At 37.5% G+C, this 13,361-nt stretch overlaps 1 protein-coding gene and 1 long non-coding RNA gene across 2 annotated transcripts; both read left to right on the top strand.

The window, feature by feature from the left end:
- On the top strand, positions 1,683 to 4,046 carry LOC110271590. The gene is made up of 3 exons (XR_002362189.1): positions 1,683 to 2,099; positions 2,177 to 2,283; positions 3,866 to 4,046. It is a non-coding gene; the product is annotated as an uncharacterized LOC110271590 (long non-coding RNA).
- LOC110271198 (cinnamoyl-CoA reductase 1-like) lies at positions 4,212 to 5,778 on the top strand. Its single transcript, XM_021121597.1, has 4 exons — positions 4,212 to 4,280; positions 4,885 to 5,027; positions 5,208 to 5,360; positions 5,520 to 5,778. Exons 1-3 carry the CDS (start codon positions 4,256 to 4,258, stop codon positions 5,295 to 5,297), a joined length of 258 nt encoding a protein of 85 aa, XP_020977256.1. The 5' UTR covers positions 4,212 to 4,255; the 3' UTR covers positions 5,298 to 5,360; positions 5,520 to 5,778.

Here is a 13,361-nt window from a genome sequence, read left to right as displayed (position 1 = left end):
CTCACTTTGAATGATGAAGCACAATGGAAGTCCAAGAATTGGTGGATGTTCAAGGATGGATTCAAGCACAAGCTACCTTGATGAGGAGCTCCCCATAAGTCCAACTTAAGGACAATAAACAAAAGTGCTAGGTAGGAGACACCCCACCATGGTAACATCTTTTCATTTTCCCTTTTGTACATATTGGTAAAATAGGTTTAATCTCATGTTTTGATTGATTTGTTAAGTTTGTTTGGGAGTCTAGTAGGTTAAATAAGGTTTTATGTTTTGGTAGTTGTTTGGAGGTTTGGAATGCTTGGTTTGGTGCAAAAACATAGAAATTTTGCAAAACAGAGCACCACCCACGCGCACGCGCACTCCACGCGTATGCGTGAATCAAGCAATTTCAGCCATCCACGCGGACGCGCCATGTACGCGTACGCGTGGATTTAATTTTCCCCACCTCACATACATTCACCCGAGAGTTATGCCTAAAGTGTGCCAACTTTGTGCCCAGGGCACGCGAACGCGTACCTTGCGCGTACGCATCGACTTTCTGCTTTGCCATGCATGCATACCCGCACATGACGCGCACGCGTGGATTGCCCTGTTTCACTCACCTTCTTCTCTTCTCCTCTTTCCATTTCTTTCCTTTTTCTCTTCTCTTTCCACCCTTCAATCATCATCCAACACTACCAAGCATCATATAACACCATTTCTTTTAGTTAGTTAGTTAGTTTAATTTTTGTTTTCCATTATAAGTGTTGGATTACTAATCTTGTTTACCATTTATTGCTGCTTATTACTAATGGGATGTTAGTTTAACATCATTGTCACTATTGTCATTGTTGGATTCCTTTGTTGAGGTTGCAATTTATTACTTGGTCTTAAATTTTCGTGTTGAACATTTGTGAATACCAAGTGAGTGTTACATTGCCTTTAAGCTTCTTAACTTTTTTTTTGAATTGCATGTTTTGGCCACCATGCATTCATCATACATTGTTAGGCAATTGTATATTCTCATTGCATTTTTTTAGGTGATGCTTGTTTATGGTTTACCCATATTCACGTCACTTATTTCATGCATTGAGATTGTGGAATTGTGAAATTGGATCAAAGCTTACCTAGTGACATATTTTTGAGCTTTGTAAAGCTTTGTGGACCATGCTTGCTATGTGATTGATTTCCACTTCTATCTTCTTTGTCCTAAGTTCCATAGCATCCATGTGTTTCACCTCTATGTCACTTAGGTGTTGCAACAACTTCAATAGGTGTCATTGATTGTTCACTACAAGAAAAAAGGCCTATCGGTACCCTTTTTTCTTGCCACGCTTTAAAAGCGTGGCCAAAAGTGGTCAATGGCCACGCTTTTATGAGGGTAGCCACTGATTTGTGATTTGGCCACGTTTTCTTTTTGTCACGCTTCAAAAGCGTGGCCATAGAGAGATTTTGGCACGCTTTTATGAGGGTGACCACTAATTTATGATTTGACCACCATTTTTTTTGCCACGCTTCAAAACCATGGCCATAGAGAGAAATAGGTACGCTTTTAAAACATGGCTGGTTTGTCGGGATACGGGCACATTTTTAAAGCATGCCTATATCCTCTAGTGATTTGGAACCCTAAAAAAGCGTGACAATAGGGTTCCCAATTAATTTAATTTCTCACTCAAACACTTCATTTTTTTATCAAAACTCTCAAAACATCCCTCACTTAGAAGTGAGAACCAAACCCTCGAAGCCTCTTCATTACTCAACTAAGAACCCTAAACCTTCGCAGCCCTCTCAGCTCGCAGCCCTCTTCATCACTGAGAAGTGAGAATCCCTTCATCTTTCAGCTCGTAGCCCCCTCTTAACTTGCAACACTCTATCCTTCTCTTGCAATCCTTTATCCCACTTTTGTAACTCTTGGAAACTTCAATCGGTGCTGCCTCCGTCGGCGCACCCTCCATCGGTGGGCCCTCCGTTGGCATTCAGTCTCGCTCGCAAGGCCTCCATCGGCGCTCGCTCTCTCTCGCTCAAACCTTACCTCCATCGACGCTGACTCAATCATCATTGCCTCTCCCTCAATCGTCGTTCCTCCCTCAATCGGCGCTCAACCCTCATCGTAACACAAGAAGGTACAGATTTAATCCCTTTTTGTTTCTCTATTTCAACCCTCACCATAACGCTGATTAATGTTTTCCGGAACCCAAAGAACAAGGAAATGTTGCCAGAGAACTTCAAAGAACAGCTTGCTTTGTCTGTGAGAAGCATCCAGTGGAGCTATGCAATATTCTAGTCTACTTCATCTACCCAACCCGGGTACTAACTTCTAACTAACTGTTTCCTTGAATTTCAGTTCTGTTTTAGGATTTTTTTTTTCATTTTCTGTTTCTTGAATATTTGTTGTTTGTGAAAATACCTCACTGGACTTCATATGACGAGACACATCATGACTTGTTTCTTCTTCTGCTTCTTCTTCTCTAATATGAACAACTCAATACAATAGCTTCTTAGACAACACCACAATTCTCGTCTTTTTTCATACTGATAACATTTTCGTGATTTGAGTACTCATCTTATATTATGTTTTTGTTATTTTTGGTCCAAATTTTCAATCTTTTGAATTTCATTTTAGGCTATAAGGGTTGCTGCCATGAACTGTATTGATGGGCTAAGCATTGGGGGTCGTATTGCATGTTCTAGCAAGAAAAATGGTACTTAACTGTCAGAATAATTGGACTTAGCCATTACTTCTTAATTAATATTACCTTGATATTAAGATTTTCTAAATAGGAAACAAATGTCTTAATTGATGGTTACTATACTTTTGAAAATGTTTCTATAACAAATGCTTGTTATACATGCTTTAGTTTGTTGAAGGGATGCATGGGTATTATTAAAACTCATTCTTCATCTTATACAGTAAAAAGAGGTAAATAAAACTGCAACTGTGATAATGGAGATGCAATGATTTCTGAAATTATAAAATCCTCTTTCTTGCAAGAATTAAACCTTTTGTGTTTGGTCTATATGTCTACTTAATTCATTATCATGCTCCTAATTTTATCTTGCAACAGCTGGTTGGCTAATACATACAAATCCATTGCCTTGTATAATCCAATATTTAAGTTGGTAAAACCAGAAGGCAATTAACTCTTTGATATATATAAAAGTTTACATGGTGAGATGTAAATCATTTAATGGAGCACCTCATATCGATACTTTTACTTCTACTTCTACTTACTGCTATTATTATTTTTATCAATGCACAAAGTGATGGCAAATCTGATCAGGTCAATTTTTACATTATATATTCATGAGGTTGTTTCTTTTTCTGTCTCTCTCTGAGTTTCTTTGTTTTTTGCATCACCCATTTTAATTCTCTTGTTAATAAACCGAGGTGGGTCTATGAGCTCTAAAATTGTTTCTTCAATTGTCTATTTTCAGGTTAATTGATTGTAAACATTTTGATTCCTCTGTTTCCTGAGAATTTGAGCATGGTTTTGATTCCTCTATTTGTTTAGCAAATGTCATTGAACTGATCTGAACTTTAATTTGCATGGTTTGTTTAGCAAATGATTTTGATTCCTTTGTGGCTCACCTTCTAGCAGTGGCTACTATTGTCATGGTCTGGCTTTGGAACATACACTTCAGGGGTTGGCTTTTTCTCCAACCATTACATTGATGAATTAGTAACTAAACTGATTTGGGACTGGGTTTAGTTTTTAATACATTTATTTATATATAACACAAGATAATCATATAATATTACACAAGTTGAAGTTACTAATCTATATTAAGCCCTTATATATCTTATATTTGTGACTACTATTATATATAAATTGTCAATATATAGTTAGTGAAGCACCCCTAACTTACGTATTTCTTTTTCTTGATACAGATCCACCTTGTTCTTTTGCTAATTAGATTAATAATCATGGGAGGAGAAGGTAACCAAAAAACTTTCACAAGATACCGTTTTAGTATCTGTGTTGATTCCTGAACTGCTTTTTTTTTTTTAAGGAAAAAAATATCTGGTGTGAATCTAATATTTTTTTAAAGATATTTGAGCATTAGTTTTCGCTGAATTTGATTTTCATTTTTTTTACCAAATTATACAAATTAGATGAATAGTTTGATACAAAGGAAACTGAATGATAAACCTTGTAAGTTTCGGTCTCATTAATGCTCTATTCTGTTTGGCATTACTCTGTTTCAGAATTTTCTCTAGTCTTTCATTATTTTAATCTCTAGGATGCTGCTGAACCACCTTTGAACAAGATGCATCCCCATGAGAACTCATCATGTCACTAATGGTAAGATTTTTATCCTCACCTGCTAGGGGCACATAACCTCCTTCTTTGTACACCTTATATTGATCATTCAGCATATAGCTAAAGCTTTTCCAATATTCCTGATGGTTTCCTTGTTTATCCCTGCTTTTATTAAGAACCTATTCTGCTGCTGTTTTTGTTTCATGAGAGTTAGGCTTAGCCAGAGCTGCTTGTTGTTTTCCTTTTTGATTAATTAGAGCATTCCTCTTGGTTTGATTAGTGGAGATAGCACCTTTTTTATTTGAGACAGAGCTTTGCAATTTGGTTTTTCGCATGTTAGGTTTGGGATTCTGAATAGTAACTATTTTTTGCCCATGACTTTTAGGGATTTCCTTGCCTTTGATGGCTTGATTATTTCCTTTCTGGGAGTGGCCAGCATGATGAATGATTTATTAATATTATGTTTTGGGGGGATTTGGTTTTCTGTAGGAATCTTAAGTTTTAATATGCAAAGTATATATAATTTCTTAATGAGTGGAAGGTCAAATTTTTGATATTGCATTGCAAAGTTGTTTAATCAGCTTTTTTATTGGCAAGCGAAGACGCTATGTTTTGTGAACATGTTCTAATTGATTCATTTTTGCAGTGTTTGTGAAATCGCAGTTGGTGAAGCACGTTATTTTAACTTCTTCAATTGCTGCTGTTACATTTAATGGAAGGCTTCTGACTCCTAAAGCAGTAGTTGATGATACCTGGTTTTTCGATCACAAACTTTGTAAGGAGTCGAAGGTATGTGCCATGTCCCTACAAATGTTATCATATTCCCCTAATTAGGCCAAATTAGTAGGAGTGAAATTAGCTTTATGTGTTGCTGATTTAATTTTGATTCATATGAATAAGCTCAATCCCTTGTAAATTTGAGACTTTGGTACCACCAATTTTGTTTCCCATTTTCCTTTTTTTTTTCAGTCATGGTACTGGTATGTGCTTTCAAAGACATTGGCTGAAGATGCTGCTTGGAAATTTGCAAAAAAAAAAAAATTAACCCAGCAATGGTGATTAGACCTCTTCTGCAACTAGTACTTAACACAAGTGCTGCTGGTGTTTTGAATGTAACTAATGGTAATTTTTAAAATTCTATTTTCTGCATGTCAAAATGAAAATTGAAATAGTAAATGATAAAAGTACAATATATAATGTGTAAGTCTATAAAGCTTATCTTTCTCTTATGATGTGTTTGTCAATGTGATGTTGATTCAAGTGTCTTGATATGTGGTTCAGGAGAAGCCTTATTCCGATAAAGTTGCTCAGCTTAAAGCAGAATATGAGAAGGCTATGGAAAGTTATAATGTTGCTGAAGCAGGAAGAGAAAAGGGAGAAGGAGAAGGAGATCATGAAGAGGGCTGATGAAAAATATGATAAGGAAGAAGCTGCGGCCAGTGAAGATGAGGAGTTTTAAAAGCAAATGGTAGCAGGAGTTCTTCCCACATCAACTTTTTGTTAATCATAGTTCTGCTGTATATCACATTTTGGTTTTCCATCCTTCATATCTTTGGGAACATTATAGTTTTAATTTAAATTATTATAGCACTTAAATAATTCATGTAAATCAATAAAAAATTAATTCTTATGCCTTCTAATTTTCTCTTTTTAATTATTATTATAGAATTGTAATTTTTCAATTATTATTATGCATTCTAATTTTTTCCTTTTTTTTAATTTGACAAAGGAATAGGCCACGCTTTGAAAGCGTGGCAAAAGGCTTTAGTGGGAAAGCCACGCTTTTAAAAGCGTGGCTGTATGTGCTCTATCGGCACGCTTCAAAAGCGTGGCGATATGTGAACTTTTCGGTACGTTTTTAAAGCGTACCGATAGATTAACACCTATGGCCACGCTTTTAAGCGTTGCAAGAGTTGAAAGCGTGACAAAAAAAAAGCGTGCCGATAGATCCACAAAAGCGTGGTGATAGAGCAACCGGCACGCTGGCAGATGTGACCCTTTCAAAAGCGTGCCGATAGCTCAAAAAGCGTGGCGAAAAGCTATCAGCACATTTTTTAGCACTTTTCAGCACGCTTTAAAAGCGTGGCAGAAAGCTTATTTTCTTGTAGTGGTTGTGTGAGTTTCATATACCATTTTGTTCACTAAGTCTACCTACACATCAATCAATGTCCATGCATTATCCAATTTCACAATTGCTTGATTAATTGCTTGAATGTTTTCATGCCTCTTCACTACTTGTGTGGTTGACTTAACCTACAAGTCTTTTAAAGTATCTCAAGCACACTAGAATGAGTGAAGTGCATGTTTTCTTTTGTATACTTGTGACATGATTTTTAAATACTAGGGTGTGAGTTCTAAACCGCATGCAAGTTAGGACCCACACACTTACTTTTCATTAATGTCACACTAATTCACTCACTCATTTCTAGTGATTTATCTTATTCCAACAATTCATGCTTCCTTGCTTGTGCATTTACTTGTCTTATTATCTCCTGTTGTCTATGTTCAGGATGAGTCATCATAAGTAAAAATGGAAGCGGGAGAAGAACACGCAGCATCGGTTGACCTACCAACTGAAGGTAGCAACTAGAAAAGTCGCCGTACCCCCTTGTTCATCTTTGGATGCACCGAGGACGGTGCAAACTTTTAAGTATGGGGAGGTCGTCCGACCGCTTGGCATTTTTGGGTGACAAGTTTCTAATCCCAACACTTTTGCATTTCATTTTTAGGTCTTAGGATTTTTGGTTGCATTGCATATGTATATATTAAGCTTAGTCAAAATCATGATATTTTCCAAGGATTTTATCTATAGGGCAACCCAATTGATTGATTAAAAAAAAATTTTTTTTAGAACTTGCTTGAATTATATACTTTGTGGAACATGATTTTTGAGCTAAGAACACAAGCATGTGAGATTTGAGCCTAATTGTGTGGTTACATCATACATAACCACTTACTTTCATTCTTGTGTGCATTATTCTCTTCCTATGATTGTAATCCTTGATTTGTTTGATTCTTTATGTCCATTACTTTGTGTATACATGCATTTATATGATTGAGGCCATTGTTCAAATAGCTCACTTACCCGAATAGCCTACCTTTTATCTTCCATTGTTAGCCAATTTTGAGCCTATGCTTAACCCGGTTGTTCTTAATGTCAGCACATTACAAGCCTAAGTGAAAAATAATAAATGTTCCTTGTTTGGATCTTTGATTAGCTTAGGCTAGTAAGAGTGTCCATCATTTGATTTTGGGAGAGTTGGGAACATTGGGTAGAGATAAAAGTGTGTTTATGTTTTTGTTGAAAAATCATGGGAATTGGGTACATACTCATGTATTAATCATGTGTAAACCATATGCATTGATGTTCTTGTATATATTTCTAAAAAAAATAATAGAAATAGAAAGAGAAGGACAAAGAATTGCAATAAGAAGGGGACAAAATGCCCCAAAGCAAGGCTCAATAAAAGTCAATGCATATGGGTGGTGATAAAAAAGAGAATGCATGAGTGTGTGAAAAAGTGAAGAATGGGTAGTTAGGTTTGTTTAGAATTGTATAGGTTGTCATAGGTTAGGTGGGAAGTTTATGTTAATCAAAGATTCAAATTTCAAGCTCACTTGACCATATGCATCCTACCTTGACCCTAGCCCCATTACAACCTATGGGAAAGCCCTCATGATGTAATTGTTGATTGTTAGATAAAAAACAAATCTTGAAAAGCATGATTAGGAGAGAATTGAGTGAATCAACCCCATACACTTGAGCGACTAGAGCGGATACACATCCAGTGAGGGTTCGATTGCTCAATTACATGTTTCTACCCATGATCATCTCTTTTCTTGCAAGTTTGTAAAATCTTTTAAATAATTCAATTCAATTGTGGGTTGAGTGATTGCTATTGCCTTAGCCCTTGTGTTTGTATATGTATTCTTGAAAATTGATTTATTTTGACTAAGTGGATGCATTCATGTAGATAGATTGCATATAGATAGGTTGCATGTAGTTAGTTTGCATTGAATAAATGTTGATGTCCCTTTGCTTCTTTTTTGATTTTAGCATGAGGACATGCTTAGTTTAAGTGTGGGGAGATTTGATAAACCCCAATTTTGTGGTTTATCTTGTGCTTAATTTGGGGGATTTTATCACCTTTTCCCACATTTATTCAATGAAATAGCATGGTTTTGCAATTCTCCCTTGATTTGTGCTTAAATGTGAAAATATGCTTTTTAGGCCTTAAAATAGCTAAATTCAATTCACTTTAATTCCATTCGATACCTTAATATGTGTGTTGAGTAATCTCAGGTTTATAAGGCAAGTATTGCATGGAAGAAATGAGTAGAAAAGCATACAAAGGGGAGAATGCATGAAGAAATAGAGATTGGGAATGTATCGAAGGACGCACACGCGCACAAGGCGTGCACGCGTACATGCCGCTTCCGCGCGGATGGAGAATTTACGAATCGATGCGCACGCGGACATGGCGCGCATGCGCCGATACTCTTACATGGCCCAATTAAAGGAAAAACGCCGGGGGCGATTTCTGAGCTGCCCAGGCCCAAATCCAACTTGTTTCTGAGTGTATTTCATGCAGAATTGAAGTCTAAGCAAAAAGGGGAGCAATTGTTTGAAGTTTTCGCATCATGCAGTTTAGTTTCTAGAGAGAGAGGCTCCCTCTTCTCTCTAGAATTAGGATTAAAATTTCTTAGATCTAGGTTTAATTCATGCTTTGATTTACTTTTCCTTTACAATTTCTTGTTCCTCTACTCTTTCTCTCTCTAATTTTGTATTTCATTCTTGTAATTGCTTACTTTGTTGTTGATGCACTCTTTCTTCTTCTATTTTCTTTTAATGCAATTTAATATTTGATGTTCTTTTATTGTTGATTTGGGTTGTTGATATTATTTTCTTGCAATTTGTAGTTGGTAGATTTCACTAATCTTGCACATTTATTATGCTTTCTTTTTATGCCTTCCAAGTGTTTGACAAAATGCTTGGTTGGATGTTAGAGTAGATTTTGAGCATTCTTGGCTTGGAAAGAGTAATCAGGTGATCTTGAGTCATGAGAACCCAACCTATGTTGGTGACTTAGAGTTGTTGGCTAATATTGTTTCCATTGACGCTAATCTTTTGCTAATTTAATTAGTAAGTTGATTAGGATTTTTGGATTGAGATTAGCTAGTCTTGTTAGACTTTCCTCGAGTGTGAAGATAATATGATACCTTCTTCCATCGTCAAGGATGACGTAATGAGATAAATTCTTGTTTATATTTGTGACATAATTAATTAGTCTTATTTGACATTCTCCCTATGTGAAGATGACATGATACCTTCTTCCGTTTGTTGGAGTTGACTAAATAAGATGAATTAATCAATGTACGACTAGGATAGAAAGCCTATAATCTCAATTCTTGCCATGAATGTCTCTCTTTATTACTTGCTTTCTTTATTTACTTGATTGATTTACTCTTCTTGCCATTTATTTTGTTGCCCCTCTTATCAACCATACCCCATTGTTCCTTCATAGCCAATAATCATTCACTTCATTGTAATTCCTCGTGAGATGACCCAGAGTCCAAATACTCCGGTTAATTCTTATTTGGGGTTTGTACATGTGACAACCAAAATTTAATTTGATGCGAGAGTTGTTTGTTGGTTTGGAGCTATACTTGCAACGTAAATATTTTGTGAAATTCCTTACCCACAACAATTTTCATTGTCAACCAAAAGCCGACAAATCCTCAAGGAAGAGAAAGGGAAAGCCCTCGCTTCCACTTCTGAACCTTGGGAATCATGGAGATTCCTCACCAAGGTGCACCAGGACCACTTCTATGATGTAGTGAGGCATAAAAAAGTGATTCTCGAGGTCCCCTTCAAGCTCAAAGAAGGTGAATATCCGGAGATCCAGCAAGAAATCTGGAAAAGGGATTGGGAAGTTCTGGCCAATCCTATTTCAGAGATTGGACCACTAATGTTGCAAGAATTCTATGCTAATGCTTGGGTCACCAAAAAGCACGACACAAGTGTGAACCCAAAGCCCAAGAACTAGTGCATCATGGTGAGAGAGCAACTCTTGGATTTTTGTCCGGAAAGTGTGAGAGTGGCACTACAATTGCCACAGATGCTAGGTGATCCATACTCTTACACTAGAAGGGTCAACTCCGACCAAAGACTAGATCAATTCCTTGCGGACATCTATGTGGAAAGAGCTCAGTGGATGAGGGATGCACAAGGCAAGCCCTACCAACTAGGTAGGTGGTATGCGAAATTGTGATCATCAACAATGGCGCCAAAAGACTTGGAGCTCTTAAACGTGAATCACACTTTGTCACGATTCCGCACAACTAACCAGCAAGTGCACTGGGTCGTCCAAGTAATACCTTACGTGTGTAAGGGTCGATCCCACGGAAACTGTCGGCCTGAAGCAAGCTATGGTCACCTTGTAAATCTCAGTCAGGCTAATTCAGATGATGATGGAGAATTGATAATTAAAAGATGAATAAAACATAAAATAAAGATAGAGATACTTATGTAATTCTTTGGTTGGAATTTCAGATAAGCGTATGAAGATGCTTTGTTCCTCCTGAACCTCTGCTTTCCTATTGCCTTCTTCCAATCATTCATACTCCTTTCCATGGCAAGCTTTATGTTGGGCATCACTGTTGTCAATGGCTACTTCCCATCCTCTCAGTGAAAATGTTCCAAATGCGCTGTCACCGCACGGCTAATCATCTGTCGGTTCTCGATCATATCGGAATAGGATCCATTGATCCTTTTATGTCTGTCACACGCCCCACAATCGCGAGTTTGAAGCTCGTCACAGTCATCCCTTCCTAGATCCTACTCAGAATACCACAGACAACGTTTAGACGTTCCGGATCGCAGGAATGGCCGCCATAATTCTGGCATATACCACGAAGGTTCCAATCTTAGATTAGAAACCCAAGAGATACGCATTCAAGCCATTGCTAGTAGAACAGAGGTGGTTGTCAGGCACATGTTCATAGGCGAGAATGATGATGAGTGTTAGAGACTTTTCTTGGGGTTAAACGCCAGCTTTTGTGCCAGTTTGGGCGTTTAACTCCAGCTTTTGTGCCAGTTTTGGAGTTAAACGCCAAAATTCTTGAGCTGACTTGGAACGCCGGTTTGGGCCATCAAATCTCAGGCAAAGTATGGACTATTATATATTGCTGGAAAGCCCAGGATGTCTACTTTCTAACGCAATTGAGAGCGTGCCAATTCGGACTCCGTAGCTCCAGAAAATCTACTTTGAGTGCAAGGAGGTCAGAATCCAACAGCATCTGCGATCCTTTTTTCAGCCTCTGAATCAGATTTTTGCTCAGGTCCCTCAATTTCAGCCAGAAAATACCTGAAATCACAGAAAAACACACAAACTCATAGTAAAGTCCAGAAAAGTAAATTTTAAATAAAAACTAATAAAAATATAATAAAAACGCCTTTTCAGATTGTGACTCAGCTTTGCTAGAGTCCCCAATTAGAGGTGTCCAGGGTTCTTAAGCACACTCTTCTTTTTGCTTTAGACCTCGACTTTAACCGCTCAATCTCAAGTTTTCACTTGACACCTTCACGCCACAAGCACATGGTTAAGGATAGCTTGGTTTAGCCGCTTAGGCCAGGATTTTATTCCTGTGGGCCCTCCTATCCACTGATGCTCAAAGCCTTGGATCCTTTTTATCACCCTTGCCTTTTGGTTTAAAGGGGTATTGGCTTTTTTTGCTTGCTTTTCTTTTTCTTTCTTTTCTCTTTTTTTTCGCATATATCCTTTTTCTGCAAGCTTTTCACTGCTTTTTCTTGCTTCAAGAATCGATTTTTATGATTTTTCAGATCATCAGATAACATGTCTTTCTTTTCCCATCATTCTTTTAAGAGCCAACAATTTTAACATTCATAAACAATCAGATTCAAAAAAATGCACTGTTCAAGCATTCATTCAGAAGAACAATAGTATTGCCACCACATCAAAATAATTAAACTGTTTAAAATTTGAAATTCATGCACTTCTTTTCTTTTTCAATTAAAAACATTTTTCATTTAAGAAAGGTGATGGATTTATTTTCATAGCTTTAAGGCATAGACACTTAGACACTAGTGATCATGTAATAAAGGCACAAACATAAATAAACATAAAGCATAATAATTCGAAAAACAAAAAATAAAGAACAAGGAAATTAAAGAACGGGTCCACCTTAGTGATGGCGGCTTGTTCTTCCTCTTGAGGATCTTATGGAGTGCTTGAGCTTCTCAATGTCTCTTCCTTTCCTTTGTTTCTCCTCTCTCATGGTTCTTTGGTCTTCTCTAATTTCATAGAGGAGGATGGAATGCTCTTGGTGCTCCACCCTTAGTTGTCCCATGTTGGAACTTAATTCTCCTAGGGAGGTGTTGATTTGCTCCCAATAGTTTTGTGGAGGAAATGCATCCCTTGAGGCATCTCAGGAATTTCATGATGAGGAGTTTCCTCATGCTCTTGGTGAGGTTCTCTCACTTGCTCCATCCTTTTCTTAGTGATGGGCTTGTCCTCATCAATGAGGATGTCTTCCTCTATGTCAATTCCAGCTGAATTGCTGAGGTGACAAATGAGATGAGGGAAGGCTAACCTTGCCACAGTGGAGGACTTGTCCACCACCTTGTAGAGTTCTTGGGATATAACCTCATGAACTTCTACTTCCTCTCTAATCATGATGCTATGAATCATGATAGCCCGGTCTATAGTAACTTCAGATCGGTTGCTAGTAGGAATGATTGAGTGTTGGATGAACTCCAACCATCTCCTAGCCACGGGCTTGAGGTCATGCCTTCTTAGTTGAACCGGCTTCCCTCTTGAATCTCTCTTCCATTGAGTGCCCTCTTCACATAAGTTCATGAGGACTTGGTCCAACCTTTGATCAAAGTTGACCCTTCTAGTGTATGGGTGTGCATCTCCTTACATCATGGGCAAGTTGAATGCCAACCTTACATTTTCTGGACTAAAGTCTAAGTATTTCCCTCGGACCATTGTAAGCCAATTCTTAGGGTCCAGGTTCACACTTTGATCATGGTTCTTGGTGATCCATGCATTGGCATAGAACTTTGAACCATTAAGATTCCGACTTGTTGAATGGGGTTGG

Source organism: Arachis ipaensis, chromosome B01 (assembly GCF_000816755.2).
Source record: "Arachis ipaensis cultivar K30076 chromosome B01, Araip1.1, whole genome shotgun sequence".
In the NCBI taxonomy this organism is placed as follows: Eukaryota; Viridiplantae; Streptophyta; class Magnoliopsida; order Fabales; family Fabaceae; genus Arachis; species Arachis ipaensis.
The sequence above is the reverse complement of the archived record's forward strand: the minus strand, read 5'-3'. Positions and strand labels throughout refer to the sequence as shown.

Bases quoted from the DNA above. Each gene is read 5' to 3' on its own strand.
- LOC110271198 (XM_021121597.1), top strand. From the start codon at position 4,256: ATGAGAACTCATCATGTCACTAATG. The intron at 4,281-4,884 runs GTAAGATTTTTA...TCATTTTTGCAG, and splicing joins AACTCATCATGTCACTAATG to TGTTTGTGAAATCGCAGTTG. The intron at 5,028-5,207 runs GTATGTGCCATG...TTTTTTTTTCAG, and splicing joins AACTTTGTAAGGAGTCGAAG to TCATGGTACTGGTATGTGCT.